The sequence below is a fragment of the Apteryx rowi genome, unplaced genomic scaffold, assembly GCF_003343035.1.
Source record: "Apteryx rowi isolate R43461 unplaced genomic scaffold, aptRow1 scaffold_624, whole genome shotgun sequence".
NCBI classification, from domain to species: Eukaryota; Metazoa; Chordata; class Aves; order Apterygiformes; family Apterygidae; genus Apteryx; species Apteryx rowi.
In genome coordinates this window covers 338273-358098 of record NW_020450899.1, presented here as the reverse complement: position 1 = coordinate 358098, position 19826 = coordinate 338273, and the positions used below count along the sequence as shown (strand labels likewise).

Here is a 19826-nt window from a genome sequence, read left to right as displayed (position 1 = left end):
TGTTATTACAGTATCTTTCTAGTCAATGAAGTAAATGAAGACAAACATTCCTTTAATGAAAATAAGCAGTATTCTTCTGCAAAAGCTGAAATATTATGCGCTCTATTTTTTTGCTGCAGAGTTTCTCTCCAAAGTTGCCCTTGCTGCAGAGCTGGACTCAAGAATCAAAATTGTTTTAGGAAATTCGTACAATGGCAAATATAACTTTCCTCATAAGAGTTATGTAGGCAGTAGTGTAGGTTTCTTGAATATGCGAGTAGTCTGAATACAGAGAGGAAGGAGCCCTCTTCACTGAACCCTATTGCTTGTGAGCTTTGAAACTAAAGTAAATTTCCTTCACTCTTTCTAGTAGAAGTTTTCAGCTGATGCTTGTGGAGGAGGAGGTTGTTGAACACCTCTCTCGGGTGTAGACACTCCAGCTGTGACCTGCTTGTCCTGGCACGGTGTAGCTTCCGGTTGTGCATCTTACCCTGCGTAGCTGAGCCTGTCCCTTCTCTCACCCTGTGTTTTGCAGAAGAAAGAGCTCTCTGTCCCCAGGATGTTTAGGTGTGGTCCTTTCGTACCTACCTGAAGACTTGGCGTGGTCTGCGGAGCTTTATGGGTCTGACCTTGGTGTTCCCGCCACAGGGCGAGGCAGGAGGGGGCTGTCAGACTGGCCAGGGCGCCTGCTTTGCAAGGGGACCCCCCTGAGCGCTGGGAAGCACCTGAGCACCAGAAAGCATGTGCTCCTCAGCTTTAGTGTGGTGGGGGGGCCACCACTGACCCCTGCGCCAGAAGCAAACCCTTGGCACTTTTGCATCTCCGGCCTGATCTGCAGCACTACTGAGCAAGTGAAGGAACAGCCACGTGAGCGAGTCTCCCGCACAGTGCAGGAGATTTGTCAGGTCTGACATATGCTCCTTTTCCTAATATTTTGCTTCCTGCTGCTTTTCAATTAAAAACAGCTTTTGGGGAGTTGGTGTGAACTTGCAGGATTTGGCCCTTTGGAAAAATATATGTATAATTTCTGAAGTGGAATGCTCAAAGGGTTTCTTGTGTGTATTTATGTAATAATTAAACAAGCATGTCTATTTGTTTACTGAAATAAATATTAAGGCTGCATTCTTTTAAAGAGTTAAAACAATAAAGGTTTAATCAGCATATCAAAGGAGAGATAACCAGCGCATCAAATAGACTATGCACCCTAATCTCTGAATCTGACTGCTTTGCTTGAATAGCAAGCTCGAAATGCTAATAAAAGGAAGCTTGTATCGTGAGCCGCCCGCATCTTTACAAACGTGGGGTGGGCACCGCTCCCGCAGCCTTCGCCCTAAAGCACGCGGCGGTGCGCGGGAAGCGGCGGCAGTCGCGGAGCCCGCAGCGTGCGTGTACGTCCGCTCAGCCGCCTGTGCGGTCGCACCTGGCAAAGCGCGCAACCTCGGCACCGGAGCCTGCCCCGCAGCGAGGCGCCTCCTGGCCCCGCCGCCGGCGTGAGGAGCTGCCTCTTCGCTGCCAGGTGGGCGTTCTGGTGGGGCAAGGCAGCGCTCCTGCCTCTCTCGGGCAAGCCGTGTAGTCTTTCCTGGCATCCCCCATCTCCCAGTTGCAGGCCAGGTGCTGCAGGACGGCGGGTCCTGGGGCTCCCCTGTCCCCCGTCCCAAAAGTCATGTACATCAAAGCAAATATCTCAAAATAATTTGAAAGCAGGGAAAACTCCAGGGCCCTGATTAGTAAAGGAGCAGTTGCCTGTGTCTTATTTGGGGCATCTGAGCAGTTCAGTGCTGTAGCTCTGCGAGCAGTGCGTGGCTTGGTTTGGAGGTGTCCGTGCAGGGACCCTTTTGGAAGGTGCTGCCGGGAAAGCAAGCTCGGCCACGCTTGCCTGCCGTGGTGCAGCTTTCGCAGTTTCATCCTGAGCATTGCAATCAGCCGTGGTTTTCCTTAGCCTGAGCTGTCACAGTCATGTGACTACATGAGGCTCTACCCTTCCTTTAAGCAAAAAAAATTATATTCCCTTTGGTTTGTAAATAAGTGTGCAGAAAATGACTGTATAATACCTAAAAGCTCCAGAAACCAAAAGGCATAAATAAGGAGCTCCAACCATGTTTTTAAACATGATTTTTAATCCAGCTGTGATTCTGGGGGGGGTGATTTGGTTCACATGCTTATTTTACACATCAGTCTTTCAGTTTTTCCAGAATTGGTATATACTTTTACTCAACTAGGTAAAGCAGTTAACATAAAAATATTTAACTTGTTATTCTTGGTTGAAAACAGCAATAATGAAAAAAGTTCCATACCAATTTCTGCAATCTGCCCTAGCTGTTATATTCTTACTAAAAGTCCATGAGCCATCTATGAGATATGAGGACAAATAAGCCCAAAGAAATTGTAGTTATTTAATAATTTAGTGAGAAATAATATAATTTCATATGTGGAAATATAATATTCCTTATTATTGCTGGAGTGTGTTAATATGTCACATTGGAATGAAATTGGTTTGTATCCAAAGGTCTTACATATGTATGCTAAGAAAATAAATAATAATAAAAAAAATAAGTAGGTTTGGGGTGATAGGCAAGAAAGGGTGTGTTCAGAGGCAGTGTACTCATAAGTTAATGAAATGGGCATGCTGGGACTTAGGAGTATCTATTTTTTAGTTAACTCTCTAAGCAGAAAATCAACCATGTACTGAAGATGTTTCAATAACTTAGCCAGTTTCTTTACAGACTTTGATAGGATAGTTTTGCTCTTTTTAAAATGTGCTTTTTATCTTATTCTGTCATCCTGTAACTTGCATATCAGAGTTGGTACACTGTATCACAAATGTATTTTTAAAGAAGAACTTTGTTCGTTGGGCTGGTTAGCACACTGAATCACAACTGTGTTTTTCAGATCAGAGTTCAGTGCCCAGCAACCTTAAAGAAGCTATGGTAAAAGCTATGGTAAAGGTAAAATATAAGATTAAAATGCTTAAAAAGGATAAAAAAACCCCAAAGTTGTTATAATGCAGTTATAATTCATCCTTCTCTAGAACTTAAATTTGAACACAGTCTTAAAAACAACAGAGATAGAGGCAATCTTGGGCCAAGCAGCAAAGGTCATTGCAGGGTTAGAAAGGCTGTCATAAATAGCAATTTGATAAGAGTATTATTTGTGCAAACCTCCTCCCCTGGATGAGTTATTCCGGCAGGGTTGAAGCAGGCTGGGAAGCGCAGTAGCTGGGAGCTGGGGCAGGCTGGCCGGTGCAGCCAGGAGGCCGCGGCCCCTGCCCGCTTAGGGACCCCAGCGGCCTTTTCCCCTGGACACAGATACACCTTTGCTGTTAATTAGGCAATTTGTTAAATTTATCTTTTGTACATCTTTTAAAAATAGTGGACTACAGGTTGAAAACAAATATAGTAAATTTGGGTTATTCTCATTTCATTAAGCTTTTTCAATGATTTAATATTTTCAGTGAAAAAATACAGATGTTGTGTGTGTTCTAGTGCAGAATAGAAAAAAAAAAAAGAACTGTAAAGCCTTAGCAGTCTGGGAAAACAGTTTACCACCCAGCTTTAATGTACCTATTATGTTACTATATGCAGCTTCTCCCTCAGTGCCTCATAGAAAAGTATTTTAATCTTAATGAAAAATTGAAGCAAAAGTCTTACTGATAGACACAGTTCTCAATCCAAAGAATATTTCTATGTGATACAATACATTATGTAAGAAATTTACCACTGTTTTATTATGCAAACATTTCCTTTGGCAATGTTATTTCAAGAAAATTAGTTCCTGAAAAGTAAATAGTGTGCCAATAGAATAATGTTATGGTAGCAAAGTTCTATATTAAATGCAAGGAAAGATGGTTTCAGAATTTTAATGCCTCCACATCTCCCTTTTTGCCATGCTTCCTGACTACTGGCCTTATTACTACTGAGCATGTTGGTTTTTAAGTCATATTTAGTTGAGGTGTAACTAAAACTAAAAGCTACGAGTATATTATTTCAGAGTATAGTATTTTCCTGCTTATAATAAAAATATTGAGCTGACTATGTAAACATTTGTTGTTTGGAATGAGATATTTTCAGTCACTTCAAAGTGTTAGTGACATAATTGGAAATATTGAAACTTTGGTTCGGTGGATGCAGACAGAGTGGGTTTGTTGTAACTGATACTCTTCAATTGCAAGGGAGTATGTAAGTGGTGCTGTAATAGGAGCCCTTTTATTCCCTGGAAATACTGCAAATCTTATAATGATTTTTACATCTTTAATGCTTGCAAAAATCTGTGGAACTATCCTTTGATGCCTCAGTGTAAAATACTTATTTTTCAATAAAAATTAATTTTCTTTTCATGTTATACCTAATTACAGTAATGTTTGTGGGAGGACTGCATGTCTGCAGAAAGGGGAACCATGACAGGAAGAAACTCAAGACACAGCATTAAAATGCAGCTGGAGATCAGGCCTTCTAGAAGACATAACAGCAAACCATCTGGTCCTCCAGTGCAGATAGCAAAGAATTGTATAATTCGGGTAATGACTACTGAGCATTAGGTTTTTTATCCGGAACAATTTAATATCCATTAGTGAAATAACAGAGGCAGGTCTCGGGTGCCCAAAGGAGCCAGCTGTAGCAGATATGCGCCGCTTGTGCCCCTAAACACATGCTGGTGTGCCAGATGATTAGATCTGGGAAGATGCTGTGGCCACCGTCTCCTGCAGACTGAGATCTTTGTGCAGAAGAGAGCAGTGCAGTGGAGGGAGGTGGCGTGTGGAGAGATGGGCGAAGGAGCTGCTAAGCAGCTCTCAGCAGGTAGCTTGGTGAACAGCAGGTCTGATGTGCCTGCAGCCCGGAGCGACTCTGCTGATGCGCGGAGCCTCGCTGCAATCCTCAGCGTGAGAGGGAAACCAAAGGGGGCAAGAGCAGGCAGGTGCCAGCGGCCGGAGGAATCGTGTCCCATTAAACCCCCTGTCACAAGGTCCTCCTGCTGGGGCACGGCTGGGCAGAGGCTTGGGCCTCGGGCCCCGGGGCTAACGCCTCAGCGGCCGATAAGTATCAGCCCGGTGAGGAGACAAACGCCTGGGTTTCACCTTCAAACAAAAGGGTCGGGAGCAGGGGGAAAGGAGCCACTTCCAATTGCTGTTTGTGCAGCGATAGGAAAGGGGCAGTGAGTGAGCAGAAAGGAATTCAGCGGGGTGGGCTGTGGCCGCTGGGGCGAAGGGCTGAGATGGCCAAGGCAGGGAGCGAGGGAGGCCGGCGGAGGGCTCCGCGCGGGAGAGCTGCGCTCTGTCGCTGCTCTGGCTTCTCCAAAACCTTGGGTTGGCACCCGTGTGCAGCGTGTACCACACAGCATCAAATGCTGTTTTCTGGCAGTGCCTCTGTGAGACACTGGCCCGCATGGAGAGCTTCTGAGTCATGTCTTTCTTAGGTTCCTCTCTCTGGAAACCAGATGGTAGCTCCCAGTTGACCTTTGTTCCTTATTTAGCTTCAGAATGATCAAGGAAAAATGTTTTCAGTGTGATGCTAAAGGAGAGTCAGTGGCATTTTGTCTAAATTCACTAATTGAGTTTTCAAACAGTATGTTTCAACTAAAGCCCGTAATAACATTTTTTGTAACCATGACACATACAGGAAGACTAAGAATAAATTCACTGTAGACAAATTGTTTTCTGTTGCTTAAAAAAAATATATATAGTGCTGTTATTCCAGAAGGGGTGGAGGAGACATTTGGGGGCATTCCAGTTGTAGAAAGTCTTATGATCTTTAGCCTCTTTGGGATCCAAGTTGCTGTGTAATGTTTTGGGAGATAGTATATAAAGAGTTTCAGAGAATCCTTTTTTAAGGGAGCTCTCAGGAGAGGGAACCAGTGACCATCTTTTTTGTAACGACTATGAAGAAGGGAAGAGAAGTGCACATAGACACCCCTGTATTGTACAGATGCTAAAATTAATTTTAACACTCTGTCTCTACTAGAAGACTTTTTATATGTGGGACTGTGATGGCAAGTTTCTGTTAAAAATGTACAGCATTTTGCAGGATTGCATGCAAGATGTGTGATTGTGCAAAACCCTCTGAAACCTATATTAATGGAGAAGAGTGATATGCTAAGTAAAAGTTGTTTATTATAATTGATTCCTTGCATTTTCTTAACTTGTACAAGAAGTATATATAAATGCAAACTGCACATACAATTTACAGATGAAGAGTCAGTGTGAATGGATGCTGCTCAAGGAAACTGTTGGCATGGCATATATACACAGCGGGCCTAAATCTCTGTCACGCAAGACCTGTCCTTAATCCACTACAGGCACAGGGAATTTTGCTACTCATATCATGGTGAACAGGTCAAACTTAAAATACCTATGGAGACTGCTCAATTAGTCAAGTAAGCCAGTTAATATTCAAGACTAATCTGAGACACTTTCTGCAACCATATTAAATACCTACAGTATTGCATTTCCTTCAGAAGATTATTTGTGGAAGATTAGACCACTGCCACCCAAAAAACTGTGGGGTAAGCAAGCATGTGAGTTTACAATTCATTAACTACTTTTTGGTAGCTGTTCACTGTCTGTGTAAATTATATAAAATATTTATGCACATTAGCATGATCTACTCTTAAATTCATTTGCATCCTTAGTTTGTTCTATTGAATATATGTACCTTTTTAAAAAATAACCTTACACAGTCAAACACTGAAGTAACTTTAATTTTGGTGATGCTCTGCTTATTTATCTTGCAAGAGTGTTGGAGCCTTTCCTGAAAACGAGCGCAAGGTGCGTGCCTGCAGGCACCTCGCGCGCCCCTGGCTGCTGTTGCGCGCCGCGTGCGCGTCGATGCATTTCCATGGGAAGCAGGCTCCGGAGTCTGCGGCTGCCTGACTCCTGGCGCGGCGGCAGGCAGGGTGCCGCGGGGCAGGGCTGCGGCATGCCCCGAGCCGGGAACGGTGGGGGCTGCCCGCGGCCGCCCCGCGCCCGGGCCCCCGGGCAGCCCCTGTAGTCACATTGGGCCAAATCTGCCCTGTCCGAGAGCAGAAAGCGAGACTGTTGCCTCTTCTTTTCCCAGAAATCTTTTTCTCCCTGTTTTATTTCCCTAGCTGTGTTTCAGGGGGTATTACCTGCTAGTAGTTTCTGTTCTTTAATACATTTTTGGTATTTTTAGTTCTTTGTTTAAAATGTCTGTCCTGCAGCTAGATGCTCAATGTTATTTCTTTGCTATTTCCTCAAATCCGTAAGCTCTGCTTTTTGCCTCCCTTAATGTTTCCCTCATGTTTAATTTAAATAACTTGCTTTTTATCTTTGTCCATCTAGCTGCTTCTGCTGTCTTCATTTCAGTTCCTTTCTGAAGTATGGTCCCATCTTTGCAGCCAATATTCCTATTTTTTTCTAACCTTATATATGCAAGAGCTATTTTGAAGCACTGCTGTCTACTATGGCTCCTCAGTTTTGAGTATGCCAATCTCAGATCAAAATTCATGTTACAGTATTTCTAAAATATTTTCTGCTGAGAAGAGCAGACTGTTTCACTTTATAGAAATATGTGAAAGATTCATGCAAGTAGATTGTAAAAGTTGACTATTTTGGCATATTATATCAATGCAAATTATGTGTGTTTGTTTTTCTTGGACTTTTTCTGTTAAGATGGAAAAAACTGGTATAAGCTATGTGTGTATGAGACTGGTGATATGCTGCCGTTGGTAGAAGTGTCCATGTCGGGGGTCGAGTAAAAGGGGTGCAGCATTTTTAGTGTTGTGAGATCCTCGGTTAAAAAGATAGCTTTGTATCATTTGGCATTGTATTCAGAACACTAATCAGGGTGGAGAGACAAATGCATTCAAAACTGCAAGGATTTTATGCGATAGCAAGAAAGCTGCATCGTACCTGAACCTTGGGAAAGACGAGGTCGTGCTTGGCATCGCCTGACACTGCCGGTCCCCCCGGAGGCCGAGAGTCCCTCTCTGCACCCCGCGGGAGTGCACGTTTGCTATGGAAAAAGGCGCCAGGAGCTCAAGATGGCAGTTTGTCCCTGTATGGAAATCTGGAGGTTTTTATGATTTGTAAGTTTTTGTAGTTTAGACAGACACAATTTTGATGGAGGGAGGGAAGGAGGGAGGGGAGAGAGAGAGAGAAGGCACTTTCTCAGGAACTGAATATGCAGTCTTTTCTTATCCCTTGTTTTTAGTGCTTTAATTTTAGACAGACTATTTTTAAGCAGCTTGAAATACAAAAATATTTGCTTTTTTCCCGTTTAAAAGAACCCCCTGTTGTGACACAGCATGACTCAATCTTTTTATAGCAACATCAAATACTTGTTGCTTAGGATGTTGTAAAAATATACAAACAATTAATAAGGGTAAAAATGAGAAGCCAGCAGTTGCTATTGTAACACAAGGTGGAGGGCAGCAACGAAAGTTCTGTAAATAAACAAAAGCCTCATCAATGTTTGATCACTCATTCTGAACAAAACAGTACTTTATACTATGATATGGTTAAAGTAGTATAGAAAGTATATAGAAAGTATTTAGCATATAGGAGGTGTTGTAAATCTCCAGCACTTCCTTAGCAATAAGCGATCAAATCTGCTCCGTTTTGGTGCTCCGTGCTGTCACCCTTCTGTCTTCAGTGAAATGTCCGTATCCCCTGGTATTAACGTAGCAGTTGTCTGAAACTGTTTGCAAGCAGATGTTGAGTGACATTTACAGTGTGGCAGAAGAGTGAATTTTTTACTCTCGGAGCTTGTGTTGCTTTGGTGCTGAAGATGGCGATGGCTGCAGCCTGCGGGATGGCGCCGTGGGGTGTCCTCGTGGCCTGCGCGTGCAGGTGAGGCCCTGGAGCGGGACGGCGCTGCGACGGTCCGTCAGCTCAAATATTATGCTTTTCAGAGTGCAAAGTTGATCTGATTTGGAGCCTGAGATGGCACCCGAGCGAATGATACGAGCTGACAGCAGGGCAGCGCACGCCTTGGATTGCTGCCTGCCGGCCAGCCCAGTGCTGCCCCCGGGCAGCTCCGGGCCAGCCGCCCCGCGCGCGCAGCCGGCTTCTTAGGCACTGCTCTTCCCATTTCTGCGGCTTTTCTCCAGGCTGAGCTGCTGAGGGCTTTTTGCAGGCTGCTGATGTGTTTTTGGTTGTGGTATTTTTAATCTGCCAGGCTCATCTGTTCTCGACTGCTCGGTCTTTGTTTTGCGCTGACACAAAGGCTTTGTTTGTTTATTTATGGTACAGTTAGATCACATCTTTCCCCAGAAAGCCAAGGAGGAGAAGGCTTCAGGCGCTCTTGGCCGAGGTCTGGGCGGCGCAGCAGGGCGCAGGGACCGAGAGCGAGGTCTGCGCTGGGGCGCTGGCCCGCACCGACCGCGGCCCAGCGTGGCTCTGGCTGCCTGACGAGCATCGCTGCGGGAGCGCGGTGGTGGGCGCACGGCACTGTTCCCACTGGCCCTTCCCTGCTGGCGCCGCCGGCCCGGGTCGCAGGAGCCCTCGGGGTCCCGGGGCCGGCGGAGGCTGGGGGCGACGGGCAGCAGAGCCCACGAGCAGCCGGGTGCGTTGCCTGCGCCTCCCCGCGGAGCAGCTGCCGGTTAAGGTGGGTGCCAGGGAGCGAGCTCGGGGGCGAAGTGCCCCCGCATTAGCATCATGCATTTTTATGTGGATGGGAGAGAGCTCCAGCCAAAACACAGGCCAACCTCATGAAACGTGCAGTAGAAACAGCATTCGTGTTTATCCTGTGCCAGCCGAGGGGGGTCAACATCAATGCGTTGCAGTCCCTACCCCCTCCCTGCTCAGTGCCCTTCACTTCCCCTTATATTTTACGACAGAATAGACAAACCTGCTTAATTATTTCACAATGAAATCATAATTTTGGTAGTGAAGACACTGATAAATCTAACTTCTGTGAAAATTTAGGCTAATGAAACAGCTAATGTTGGTACAACCCATATTTAAAAATGATTCTGCTGGTTTGCTCTCATCTGCAGGGACTGTGAGGATGAAATCCATGCAAAGCATCGAGGCTCAAAGAAAGATTAAAATCTGAAATGTACTTTGTTTGTCTCTTCATTCCATAGTTAAAATAGTCTTACAAGAAACACTGTGTCCTAGAAGTGCAGCAGAGCAGGAGAGTCAGAGATGAAAAATTTCACTTTTGACCACATAAGATCAGTGTCTGTCTTCGAGCCAGAGTTAATATTTCAGGCAGCCTCTGAACAGCACTTGAAACTTTATGAATCACTGCTCCAATTACTACCTATAATATTCTTTATTATTATTAGAACCTGCTTGCTTGGTTGTCTTGATTTATTTGTAGCTCCTTTGGAGCATGCAGTACAAGGCTTGCTTTCTGGTGTGATGAGATGCAGAGTTTTCCTGCTTGCTTTCGTACTGCTTAGAATTTTCTGTGCCATTAGCAGATCCTTTTCCATCCACTGTCCGTGCGTCTTCATTTGTAGCGCAACAATATCAGTTCTTAGGATTAATATATGAAGTTCTTGTCCTTTTCTATGAAGGTCTTGTTCTACTTGACCAGTTACGGTTTGCCAAGTCCGTGCAGCCTTTTGCAAACCTGATTTAGTGTACCACATGAAGCTATCATTTAGAAGTCCACACTGTACATACATATCGCAGTATTTGTTTCCCATTCTGAAAATAATTTGTACAGGCTTTCACTTACTATAGTACTTTGGGAGAGATGTTTAACATATGTTTCTATTATTTGCTTTTTGAAGAAGTTTTGAAAATGGAATGAAAGCACCACAAGTTTAAAATCTGTATCCTTGCCCTTCAGTAAATGTGCAGCACTGGAGAAGTCTGAAGAGCTGCTGTTTTGACTGCTATGACTTGGACTTTGTTTAGCTGATTTATTACAGGAAGATTTTCTGTGTTTCAGAAGCATATAAAAATAGTTAAGTGACAGTGCCAGTTGGAAGCGATTAAAGTTGATGTAGTCGGGTTGGAGTCTGTAGTTGTTGGCTGTGCCTGGAAGCGTGGGAGCTTGGGGGTAGGTTATCCCGTGGAAGCCCGGCTCCTGGCTGCATGCACAGACCACGGACCTGCTGGCCCCTGCGCAGGAGGGGGCATGGCCACGTCGCCGTCCGACTGGCACTCGGTTCCCGCGAGAAGTGAAGGTGCAAACGCAACCATCGACAAAGTTAGTCACTCCTAATGCTTGGACTCGTATCTTGATCTTCAGGAGAAGCGTGGCGGTAATCTCCTATCGATGATTTGCTGCTTCGCCTTATATTTACATGTAGGGCCATGCTTCAAGGAAAATAAGTAGCCCCAACCCCGGGCAGGATCTGCCATTTAAACTGTGACGCACTGTAAACGTGAACTCCTCAGTGCTAGCGCTCGCAGCTGGTAGCTTGCCCGGCCACGTAGGCTGTTGCCTTTTTCTGCACGTCTCTGCTGCCTTGCCGTTTGACCGCGGGTGAGACGGCAGTACTGGGATCTGGTTGCGGATGAGCACGTGAGCGTGGGGAGGGCTCTCGGGGCAAGGGAGCCCCCCGGGTCACCGCTGCTGCTGCCGCCGGCGCCCCACGTTGGGAAGGAGCCGGTCGGCCTGGCGCGTGCCGTGCGGTCGCAGCCGCGGGCTGGCGTAAAGCCTGCCATCGCCTTAACTCTGCGCGTTTCCAGGCATCTCGCCGCTTCCTCATCTTAATCCTCTCCTCATTGATTTATTGGGTCTGATAACATTGCTTTCAATGGCAGCTTGACTGTTTTCCCTCTGTCTCGTTTCTTGCACTTTTCCTTTAGCTTATTCAATTATCTGATACTAAACCATGTTCTGTGCAGCTTTGTGATGACTGTCATCCTCTGCATTTATCCTGATACTGTACCTCTTTGTCCATGCTGCCAGTCCCTTTTTCCAAGTATAATATCTGAAATAGCTGATGAATACACTGAGGGAAGTTACGCTTTTCTGTTGGACTTCTGTTTTCTCAAATAACCTGACCTTCAGCTGATCTTTCAGTCACATGTCTTGCAGCAATTTCCCCAAATTAATTGGTTCCTTCATTTTCTCAGTGCTTCCAGATCATTGCTTCCATTGTGCAAATAGCAAATTGGCAAGTCTTACGCAAACTAAATGAATTTTAAGATTATTGTTTTAAATAAGTTAATGTAAGGTTGCAGATGTTCAGGAGAATTGCTACGTTTGTATGCTTTTAAATATATTTACCTCTGCTATATTACATTTAAAAGTGTTCTTCTTAATTCAGGATTACAACTGTTCTGTGTAGTTAGCAGTGGCGGAGCTGAACTGGCCGTAGCAGTGACCAGAGACCTAGTAAAAAACACACATAAAGTAGGAGTCCCTTGCTATCTGCAGTAAGCAAATGTGTCCATTCCTAGCACAAATAATTCAACTTGAGATAAAAATCCAGTTGGTCCTTGTTTTTTATGTCAGTTAGTTTGTTCAGTTGAGATGAAGCCACCATATCGGCCTGACTCCATATGCTAATATGCATTAAATCTATGTCTTCATTCGTTTTTGATATTTTTTTTCCCCCTAATAGTTCCAGCAAAGCTTGTGGAAAAAAATTAACTCTGAGACTGTGATGAACACTTTTAGCCAGCACTACCTAAATAACAGCCTTGTGCTCTCCGGACTGCGGTTGTTGCTCCCTTCCTATACCTTGTGTTGGTGCAAGTGCCTGACTATTTACACAAGGAAAGTAATCAGTAGAAGCACTTTTGTATTAATACAGTTGCATAGCTAGTAGGTTGTTTGCTAGTGTGGAAGTGCTGTGTACACAAATATTGTGTAAATCACTGACTCCGACTGCTAAATGCTTGAGTGCAGCCATACTGTTCCCATTTTCAAAATTTTATAATTTGCACTGTGTAATTGCGTGTTATCTTATTCTGCAAAATACTCTAAAATAATAACTTGCTTGTATTCTGATGAATATGACTTTGTCCCATAAAATGCATGAGAGCGGTGTAAGCAAATCTCAGTGTTTGACATTGTGATGTTAAAAGATGGGGGGAGTACATCAAATTGCCATTCTGTTGGCCACCTCTTCCTTATGTGCTTTACAGCATACATGATAATGTGCCTGTATAAAAAGTATTAATTTCAGCATTACTAATTTCAGTATGATGCAAACAAAATTTGACCAAAAACAAGGCAAAAGGGCAGAACTGCTTTTTCTGCCAGGCTGCAGAGGGCAGGCTTGGGATCAGATAGTGGGTTTACAGCTTGGTTAATTGCATTGATCTGGAGTGGATTTTAATCAGTTTATGAGTGTATCCACAGAACCTAGTTACTCTTCAAATCAGCTGGAGAAAACAGATTTTGGTTTCAGCTGGTACGACTTGAAATGTCACAAGTTTTCAGAAGCATCCTGAAATAGTAGTCTCCGAGTGTGGGGAGCAAATGTCTATTTAGATGTCAGTTAAGCGCAGTGACTAACAGATCAGAAGGGACTGTTAAGACAGGCAGCCTGACAGGCTGCGTAACGTAATCTGCAGAACATCACTGCATAATTTCTGCATCAGGCCCACAGCTTCCATTTGAGCAACAGCAGATGTCCAGGTTTCACTTAAAGGCTGCAAAGGCTGGAGAGTCTACCATATCCCTGTTTAATAGTTCAGATGATTAATTATCCTCACTATAATAGTTGCACTGTAGTGGTGTAGTTTTTGCATCCTTAGCTTCCAAAAACGATATCTCAGTTGGAAACGCAGGATTTTTCTGCTAGATTTGGAAATGCCTGCCATCTGAAAGCCCTTCTGTGTGTAGACATTTACAAAACCCCATCAAACTACCTTCTGATCTTTGAGGGCAGTGCGATGCTTTGCTTAACAGTTGAGAGGTGGGAAAGCTGACGTCGTTTGTGTATGCTTTTACACGTGCCTGGATCAAGCAATAGAATTCAATGTGAGGAAAATATTTGGGAAGTTGGAATTTGAATGGATGGTTCGCAGTTATTTAATGCTAATGAGAAATGTAGTAACCTTTTTGCTGTTTATTGTACTTTCCTGCAGGGCAGCAAAGGGCACTACAGATACCACTGGCAGAGCCACAATGTCAAGCAGAGTGGAGTGGATGATATGGTCCTTCTCTCCAAAATCACAGAGGACTTTATAGTGGAGAACCTAAAGAAGCGATACATGGATGACTATATTTTCGTATCCTTTACGGCGTTGTTTCTGCTGGGGCCCTGTGGGCTTGCTGTATATGTTCTATTTAAGCAGATTACTCAAAGATCCTCAGCATTTTATGTGAAAGTTCATCTGAGATTACGCAAAACGTTTTGTAATCTGGGCTAATGTGAGTGTTGAAATTCAGATCTGAAAAATTCTTTTAAGGTATTCTTTCTGATACTTAGTACTGCTCCTGTCGTTGTTGCAGATAGGCTTACAGCTCCATATATTTACATATTCACATGAGCCCTAAAGTTAGTTCAGTGAGGCTACTTCCATGTTCAAGAATTAGTAAGTTTAAGCCTTATATACGTTTCATGATAATCATATTGTCTTCTTTACCTCCCAGATTCTGATGCTTTCAAAATAGCATTTCTTCTGTGACATAACCCTGTTTTACAACTTGGTCTGGAATTGTTAATACCATGAGTGATGGACTGATGGAAACAGGGGAACATCTGTAAAACTACAGTGTCTGGGCTTGTTTTTTGTTTTTTTTTTTACTATGATTAATGAAAATATGAAAGATTAAAATACCTGAACTTATAACCCAGCAGGAAAAACAGATATTAGCAGCAAAAGTTTGCTTTTCTTTTGGAAATGTATCAAAGGACTTCCTTGAAATAAAACACTAGTCACTATTTCATTTTTAGCTTTCACAATATAACATGAGCTGCAGTGACAAATTTGGTAGACTAGTCAGCATAATTACTACTAGATGGTGATTCTGTTTCTCCCTCTGCTTTAGCCTGATCTTTGTACTTCCTAGAAGAATCCGGAGAATAGTTTCCTTGAAGAGTTTAATTTTTTTTTGCAGAGAGAGAGAGAAAAATAACATCTCCTGGCTATTTCCATACTTTCAGACAGTAAGAGCTAAATAACAACTCAACTTAGTCAGGACTGAGAGAGAAGTAGCGTTGCGGTTGCACTGGCATTTCCATCCCAAACTGCATAAGCTTTTCATATGTGTGTGCTCACATTTCTGTGTATCCTACATTCAGGAAAACAGCACTATTAACAACTTTGCCTTATAGAAATGTGATAAAGTTAGGCATGACTTGTCAAACTGATAGTATAGGGGCAGAAAATCATGTTCTTGCTGTTAGTAACGCAGACCCGTTTGTCCCTTTGGAACACTTCCCGTTCTCCAACTCTTGGGAGCTTTGTGCTTATGAAAGCATTTTACAGTTTCTTATAAAATGTGAAGGCTTTGCATAAGAGATGGTCTTTCTACTGAAGCAGGATTAAATGTGTTTTCCAAAGGGATTTGTGGTTACATGAGGTATCAGATTCTACTTTTAGAGCATTATAATCCCTTTGTGGGGGGAAAAAAGAAGAGTCCTTTGCAGCTCTTTGCAGGCTTGTCATTCTCCACGGGAGATCATCTCTTCAATCTTTCAATTGTTCATGTGTCCACCCATGAATGAGCGTTTCTCTGTGCCACTTTGCATAGAGATTACCAAATCTTCCCAGAAAATGCTGACATTGTTTACCAACAGAAAACTGTCACTTTAGATGTTTGTACTGACACAATGAATGCTTGATTTATTTTACTGGAGACCCGGATGTTGTCAGTCTTCTTTGAATTAAATTAAAAAATGTGTGAAGAAAACATTGCAGATTAACAATACAGAAATTATGTTCACTGTTTTATAGTTCTTCTCTGACTAACATGATACTATTTTGTGCTGTGGCACCATAATAATATATTCTTATGTAAAATATATGTTAGTTCTCCCACTTTTGTGTGGAAAGCTTAGACAGTAAGTTTGCCTGTGAACAAATCCAGATCATTAGATGAAACCTGCAGTACAGTGTTTTGGACTCGCTTCCATGGGCACACTGTAACTCCAGCATCAGTGAACCACTCCTGCCTCTAAAGTAGTCTCAGTTGCTTCGTACGTGTATGTAGCAACTCTAACTCCAAAGGTTTCTAAAGTATTTGTATATGATACATGTAGATATATGTATGATATATACAGAGGAATTCTCTCTTCCATCAGTAAGATTAAGCCACCATCTGGAGAAGAAAATTGCAGGCTCTTACAAAGGTGCATAAATATATTACAGTTTAGGAAAGGAGATAAAGTGTTTTGTGTCCTTTGGATTCTGTAGAGGGGAGTTCAACCTGCTGAAAACAATCTAAACTGGATTTTGGCTGGACTGGCAGATTCGCTCTGTCAGTGCTAGACTGTTTAAACTGCTTGCTCTAGCTGTCCGTTTTGTGCTCTGCTGGAAATCACCTCCACCGCAGCAGGGAGACTGAAATGAAACCTGTGGTTGCTTCTCCAGTAGCCCCGTTGCAATTTAGGGCGTGAGCGAAGGTAGGTTTGTGTTAAGGATGCTGGATTGTGAACTGGCGTGGCAAAAACGCAGGCGCGGGTCTGCCTCTGCTGCCCTTGTGGTGAGAAACGTCAGGAAAGCCAGCGAACGGAGAGCAGCGCTCGGGTCTCAGCCCACCACAGCTGCGCTCAGGAGAACTTCTCTGTGCCACGCCAACGTTCAGAATGTTGCAAAAAAGCTTTGTGGGACTAATGATAGCCTGAAATTCGGAGTGTCTTCTTGTAGGGCAGCCTGCAGAGTAAGACATGCTCCTCTCTAGGGACAGTTAATAAAATAACTGCACATGCCAGCTCCCCCTCTAGTACATGCAGCTGAGTAATCATCCAATTTAGCTCAGTGCTGGCTGTTTCCATATGTCTGTGCATGCTCAGCACTGTCTCTGTGCGATCAAAATTTGTCACTGTAGCTTATTCTGTGAAGGTCAAAACAACCTTTTCCAACACTGATAAAATGACCCTTACAAAGGGGTGAAACAGTTCAAATATACCATTTCCTTTTTCTATTTTTATTCAGATTGTGTCAGATTTGGGCTGCCAGTACATGTTTTTAAACTTAGCTTGTCCTAAGAAGATGAATGTTTTGACATTATAAAAGTATCCCATTGTATGGTCTGTTTGTATTCTTGTAAGCCTAGTAATTTCATTTTTATTACAATTGTTGCAAGCCATGGTTATTTAATGTTACTTTGAAGTTGTGTTGTTTTATGTAATATATAAAAACTTTATATGGTGATGACTAGTAATAAGATTTTATGAAATTATAGTTACTGAGACGATCTTATAGACCTTAACTGCTTTTGAATACAGACATATATCGGCTCGGTATTAATCTCTGTGAATCCTTTCAAGCAGATGCCATACTTTGGGGAAAAGGAAATTGAAATGTACCAGGGAGCTGTAAGTAAAACAATCTATAATATACCGCAGTGTTGGGGGCCTGCAAAGATGGTCTGCATGCTTGAACTCTTGGAAGCGCTTGTTGCAGGGCTTTGCAGGTACTAGCCTGTGAGAGCTTGGCTGGTATCCGTCACCATCTAGAGCATCTTGGAGTTTAATTGCCTGGAACATCGAATTAGTATTTCAAGAAAATTCTTGTACTGATTAATTCTGATCCAAATCAGTTTTCTCCCCTTGGCAAGCCTGTCCTCCTGCCAAGGCAGTTTTTAAGCTAGTGTATCCTTAAAGTGTTGTGTGTAATAAAAAATGGCCATTAGTGGACTTGGAGACTATGGCTTGAGATCTCTAAAAGTGGACAAAAAGGAGATGCTAAGATTAGATGCCAGTTTTGAGAATGTAACTTGAAGAGGGGGTCAGTGTAAGGACGTTGGGGTCTTAATTCGGCTTCGTGCTCTGCTCGAGTCGGGAGGGTCCATGGAGGACAGATCAGGGAAGCCGCCGGGTTTGAGTGGGCTCAGTGGGTGAACCAAAGCTATCCAGCACCAGGCTCTGTGCCGTGGTTTAGCTAGTTTATTGTTAGCATATGACCACGGGTGGAATAGGCTTATATTATATGAGTTTCCCTTGGACAAGTATTGTATTTCAAGCACAGGCCATTTTTAGAACAGGGTGTTTACAATAGTCAAGAAAATTATGGATGACTGAAAGATCAGTAACAAAACCAGAGACTTTGGTTTGTTTTTATTAAACAAACAAAAAAAAATTCCTGAGAAAATTCAGTGTAAAGTTGGGAGATGGGATTGTTTTTCCAGGAAAATAATTCTTCTGATTTAAATAAAGATTTATATTGCTCTTTCTGCTTTGTTTAAAGCTCTGTTGAAAATATATGTTCTATTTCCCCTCCTAGGCACAGTATGAAAACCCACCACATATTTATGCTCTTGCAGACAACATGTACAGAAACATGATTATTGACAGAGAAAATCAGTGTGTCATTATTAGGTAAGAAAAAGCTTGGTGAAAGAAATCGTCTTTTGTGCTGTTTTTATGTTTTTTTAACTTGAAGAAACTGAAAAGTCTTTTTTTATTTTATTAATAAAAACCTGCTATGTCCATGATCACTGAATATTTTGGGGGTTTCTAGGATAATTAAGTACTTTCTGACCCTACCTTTTGTTTTGAGTGGAATATTGATGGTAACTTAACAGTGAGAAATTGCTTTCTCCTGTAACCAGCTTTGTGCCAAATACTGAAATTGCAATAGCTTGAATGACACCATGAGAGATGGGTTAACAACTATAACAGCTATAGATACTGTTAAATCCGACACTCTCCCATTAATTGCATTTAACATACTCTGGTTTTAATTCTATTTCTTTTTTTTCTGTTAAAAATAAGTGTACTGTTGTTGCTTTCAGGAAGTTTGCTTGCATTCAGTCAGAGACCAAAGGGGAGAGACATTAGCAAATTCATTTTGTCCTCACCATTATTCCATTTTAATTATTAGGCTGAGGAAATCCATTGTAAATATGTGAGAACTGTTGATTATACATGTGTGAAGGTCAGCCAGGTGTTAACTAAGAGTTAGCTCCCGAGGGACGCACTCCCGCAAGGGTCTCGCTGGCCCTGGCCCTGGCTGCAGCATGGGGCCCCGTGACACACAACGCCCAACGCTTGTACCCTGCCTCCCTCTTCCTCAATCCTTCCCTGAGCTCGGCCTTCTTTGACGAAAATTCTGATGCCATGCTGGAGTTACCTAGTCCCGTTTGGTCGAATTCAGACGTGTTAAGAATGGGTATAAAATTGGGATTTATTTTGCAAATTACATCCCAGAGCTTGGGATGTTTCACATGGAGCTAAATTTATGCTGAAAATATTTCAAATGTGTTCTTTAAGGCATGGACTATGATAAAAAACACAATTTTTGATCCATTGTTAATGCCCCAAAGTGCAATGAATGCGGAGGGTCAGATTTTCAGAGAGCTGAGATGCAGACTTAATCTTTTCTAATAGCCACAGGTTTAAATTGTCTCAGGAATTGTGCTTACAGTGATGGGTGGTACGCTCTTTGGAGAGCCTGCCCAGTGTACGTGCAGGGTGAATTCTCTCTCAGACGTATGCATGGCCTCTTCAGAATCTTCCTGTGTCATGCTTGAGTTACTTGAAATATACTGCAAAACTAAGAAAAGAAAAATCATGTTTTCCAGGGACATTTTATTCAAAGTGTTCCTCTTCCCTTCTACATGTTTGTTTGGCCTAAGATTATTCTTATGACAAAAACCAGAAAAGCTGGAGACTAGATTTACAGATGATGGTATTTGATTTTGGGACGCTGAAGAATGATTGTTGTGAAATCGTGTAACTTGGCCATTCATAAAACTGATTTTAGTTTGGTTTGATATTTTAATCCTTTTGACCATATTTCATTTAAATTGTTTGGATACCTCCCACATTTTTCTGATTTTAATGTCATCACAATTTCTAATGACTAG

At 42.8% G+C, this 19826-nt stretch overlaps 1 protein-coding gene across 1 annotated transcript in view; it reads left to right on the top strand.

The window, feature by feature from the left end:
• The first annotated feature begins 11024 nt into the window (after positions 1 to 11024).
• MYO1E (myosin IE) overlaps positions 11025 to 19826 on the top strand; it is a 68166-nt gene continuing 59364 nt past the window's right edge. Inside the window, exons 1-4 of the mRNA XM_026084008.1 lie at positions 11025 to 11096; positions 13937 to 14080; positions 17245 to 17334; positions 18242 to 18336. Coding sequence (XP_025939793.1) covers positions 11025 to 11096; positions 13937 to 14080; positions 17245 to 17334; positions 18242 to 18336 — 401 coding nt within the window. The remainder of the gene's footprint in view (positions 11097 to 13936; positions 14081 to 17244; positions 17335 to 18241; positions 18337 to 19826) is intronic.